The sequence below is a fragment of the Nicotiana tomentosiformis genome, chromosome 3 (assembly GCF_000390325.3).
Source record: "Nicotiana tomentosiformis chromosome 3, ASM39032v3, whole genome shotgun sequence".
Classification (NCBI taxonomy): Eukaryota; Viridiplantae; Streptophyta; class Magnoliopsida; order Solanales; family Solanaceae; genus Nicotiana; species Nicotiana tomentosiformis.
The window spans coordinates 135,009,929-135,013,767 of NC_090814.1; the positions used below are offsets into that span (position 1 = coordinate 135,009,929).

The 3,839-nt window shown below is 35.9% G+C and overlaps 1 protein-coding gene across 2 annotated transcripts; it reads right to left on the reverse strand.

Annotated features, from left to right (window-relative positions):
- Positions 1-2,650: 2,650 nt before the first annotated feature.
- On the reverse strand, positions 2,651-3,839 carry LOC104115598 (uncharacterized). 2 transcript variants are annotated; one of them, XM_009626266.4, is made up of 4 exons: positions 3,621-3,839; positions 3,417-3,532; positions 3,049-3,333; positions 2,651-2,935 (listed from the first exon to the last, which is right to left on the reverse strand). In XM_009626266.4, exons 1-4 carry the CDS (start codon positions 3,636-3,638, stop codon positions 2,875-2,877), a joined length of 480 nt encoding a protein of 159 aa, XP_009624561.1. In that variant the 5' UTR covers positions 3,639-3,839; the 3' UTR covers positions 2,651-2,874. The 2 variants fall into 2 exon arrangements, with proteins under 2 accessions (XP_009624561.1, XP_009624562.1); XM_009626267.4 differs by having other exon boundaries at positions 3,407-3,532; positions 3,621-3,760.

The following is a 3,839-nucleotide window of genomic DNA, read 5'->3' on the forward strand; positions in this document are numbered from 1 at the left end:
AAACCAATAACTATATTTCTTCAAGTCTGGTTTCAATCGCTGCTTGTTTTACAAAACAAGGAGAACTTCGTTCTTCGTACAAAGCCAATTACGAGAAGTATATAATCGAAGGATCCGGGTTAGAGTCAAATTCAATAAACTCATACATATATATATTCCATTAATTAAATTTGAATACCGTACCCTAGCTTATGTATAAGTGTCAGTTGTCAAAAGTAGGGATTAGCTAGGGAATAAATTCCTTATTTTAAAGATATTGGATTGGCCTCTTGAGTGTCATGAAAAGGTGAAAGGTTCGTTATATCAAGTATTCGTTTCATGCAGCTGAAAATCTGAAAAAGAAGCTCCAACTTTTATGGGATTGCCAACTATGAGACGAATCTATCTGTCTATCTAATTTTGAGGCAAGATATTATCTACAACCTTGTGATTCAATAAAATCTGAAAAAGTTAAAAACCCAACTTTTCCCCTCCATTATCACATTCCGAAAATGGAAAATAAGAAGAGGTGGAGAAAAAAAGAACCTTTTTATTTGTTGATGGAAGAATGATAAGAAAAACACTACCGCCTGTGTCGCAAAAAGAAATCTGCAATTAGCTGCGGTTTAAAATACAACCATTTTCCGGCGGTTTTGGACAATCACGGGGTGTAACCGCCGCTAATTAAGACAAATTAATTGTGGCGGTTCTAGTGGCAGTTTGTTTTGTGGCGATTTTGTGCAACTAGAGGCTTCCAAAAGATCAAATTTTTTGTCATTGTTTTATTTTAATGGTGGTCGAAAAATGTTTTAGAGGTGACCTGCTGAAATTTCAAAAAATAAAATAATAAATAAATGTAAGTCGCTTGTTGTACCAGCGACCTGCTGGAAAAAAAAAATTAATGCAGGTCGACCTGTTGGAATTTCAAAATAATATTTATTGAATAGTCTAAATGACATTTATACCTGTGTCACTTTATCATGTTGATCTCAAACTTATCATTTTGCTAATTGAACACTTACGCTCGTTCAAATCGTGTATAATAAGCGCTTATGACAGGAAATTACCAGTGCGTGTAATACAATCTCCTACACGTAGGACGCCACATCATTATTAGTGCCACATAGAAAAATAAACTATTGAAAAATAGGACTAGCCACCCTACACAAATACCGAACCCATATAAAATAGATGCAGTAGATTCTTTCTTCTTTCGTTTATTAGGAACCATACCCATCCGATTTCACAAAAAAATAATTCTAAATCTGAATATACCCAGAAGCTTCAAGCGAGCTTTAATGGCGTCTCTGCTTGTCCCTCCGGTTTTGATCCTTAAACACAAATGTTTTATCGCATTTTCAAGCCTAAATTTCAATACCCAGCTGAGTTTTAGTACTAGGTAAGAAACAACTTGAGGTTTCAAACCACTAGATTCGTTATTCACAAGACCAGCAATGGAATTTCAAAAATTCTCAACAAACAAGCCTTTGAATCTCCTCTCCAAAATTCGAATAAAGATCCAAATAGCGAAACACAACAACAATAACCAAAATAGATCCGTTCGTCAACCTAAAGAGTCGTCGAAATCAGTGACGCTACTACCACGGCTAGGACACTGGGGCAGCGTCGTAGGAAGAACGAAACTCGTTGGAACCTTAATCAGTTGGGTTTTGATTAAATAGAAAAAGAAATAAAAATGTAAAAGATTCTTTTGTTAAAAAAATAGAGAAAAATAGTATATTTCTGCCATATTTTGTAATTTTGAAGGCTCATCCATTCTATACAATAGTGTGAAGAGGAAAAGAGGGAGGGAGAAAGAGGGATTGGGGACGAGAAGAAAGATGGGAGAAACTGAGCAAGAGAAGAAAATTGGGGGCAGAGGATGGTAACTTCGATTAACTTATTAACTTTACTTTTTTTCTAGTTTAATTCATTCTTAATCTTTTTTTTAGTTTAATTTATTTTTATAGTTTAATTCATTCTTAAATTTTTTTTTAGTTTAATTTATTTTTAATCAAAATCACTAGTATCACTCTTGCACATAATTTGTACACCCCAATCTATATCAATGTCATATAAGCTCTTTACACGCTTACACATAATTTGTCCACGCTTACACATAATTTGTATACCCCAATCTATGTCAATGCCATATAAGCTGCTTACACATAATTTATCCACCTCATCTATGTCAATGCCATATGTCAATGCCATATAAGCTCGGTCAATGGTAAGAAAAATTTAAAAAATTAATTTTGAACGAATGTATCAATTGACAAAATGATAAATTTATCGGCATGACAAAGCGGCACAAGTACATTTAAGCTATTATGCCTTTCTAAAATGTTCTTCTCTGCACGCTTCTTCCTTTAAGATCTAATCTCAAAGCAACCAAGAACCGTATTAGCATGGAGTTGAATTTTCAAGTCTGGTTTGAGTCGCTGAACTTCGTACAAAGCCGCGAGAAGAACAATTAAATCAGATAAGTATCCCATTAAATTTCAATGCTTTAGCTTATAAGAGTGTCAATTATCAAACAACACGGAGACTAGCGGGAATTGATTCCTTATTCTACAAATGTATTTGATTGACCTCCCACCCAGGGATGACACAGGCAGGAAATAAGAGTTAGGCACACTGTGACACTGCAGAGGCAACATTCATGCTATGGTTTAAAAAAGAAAGATCCATTTTTATTTAAAGCAAATATGTACAACATTCCTGAAAGGTAGAATATATTTGTTTTTCCCTCAAAAGTTTTATTTATGCAACTCTCTCTTCAAAAAGAGAGGAAAAACGTCGCCCCCATCTTCGACTCTCGAGTCTCGATATGAAAATCTCGCATCACAGGCTGGCGGATGCAACATCTACTTGAATCCAAAATGCATAAATAGCTCAGTGCAATTTTGGCTTCGGATTCACTCCCACAGATCTCAGCGTCTCAGAGTGAGGTTCCCTACCAATGGCACCAACAAAATCAGGAAATTAAAGCACATTTCACGCTATGTAACCCAATTGCAAGAATATAGAAAAATATAGCAAAGTATTTGCTATAAACTATTGAAGTACCTAGGTAGAACATCCCCGCGCATAGGATTTGGCATGACAGATTGATTATCAAAATCCTGAACATGAGCCACCTTTCTGAAAAAAGATTTTTTTATGAATCTGTCGGAATCATTCAGCACATTGTCCGGTTCTGCTACCTCTGGTACAGTTTCCCTCCTTGATTTCTTCACAGATACATTAGGCGAACGCTTCAGCTGATGCGTGGCTGTGTGTACCCCAAAACCCACAGACATTGCTATTAGTCCCAGCGCCACATACACAGGAAAGAACTCTCCTTTCAGTCCCCTGTTTCAAATTAATTAAACATCAAGTTATTATTACACTAACTTCTAACGACAAAGGTGCTAATTATACTTACAAATATTCACCTTGGCTTAGCGTCTGGATGCTCAGCAGTAGTGGCATATGACCTCAGTTTGGTAAATTTAGATGTTGCAAATGTAGGATTTCCGCTAATACGAGTAGCCATAGATTTAAACAAACTCTGCAAGGGTTAAATAAAGATTGACAAGAGATCATGTCTATGTAACACACAATACGAACAATCAAATTTAACTCGAGAGTGGACTTACCGAAGACCTGAATGCCATGATATGCAAGATTGCAAAAACAAATGAAAAGCTATAGAAATAGCAGTGAGGGGGCGTTTACTGTGAAAGAGTCTGGTTCAACTTAGTGCGCACTAAGTTATGACTTATGACTACTATATATTGCCGGAGACATCGATATATGGGATACAAACGGATAGGCATGCAGAAATATAAGGACACTCGTCAAGAGCTAACAAGTCC

Coding starts and splice junctions, on each gene's coding strand:
- LOC104115598 (XM_009626266.4), bottom strand. Junction 3,334..3,416: donor CATCCAGACGCTAAGCCAAG/GTGAATATTTGT, acceptor AATTTGAAACAG/GGGACTGAAAGGAGAGTTCT. Junction 2,936..3,048: donor CGCGGGGATGTTCTACCTAG/GTACTTCAATAG, acceptor TGCCATTGGTAG/GGAACCTCACTCTGAGACGC.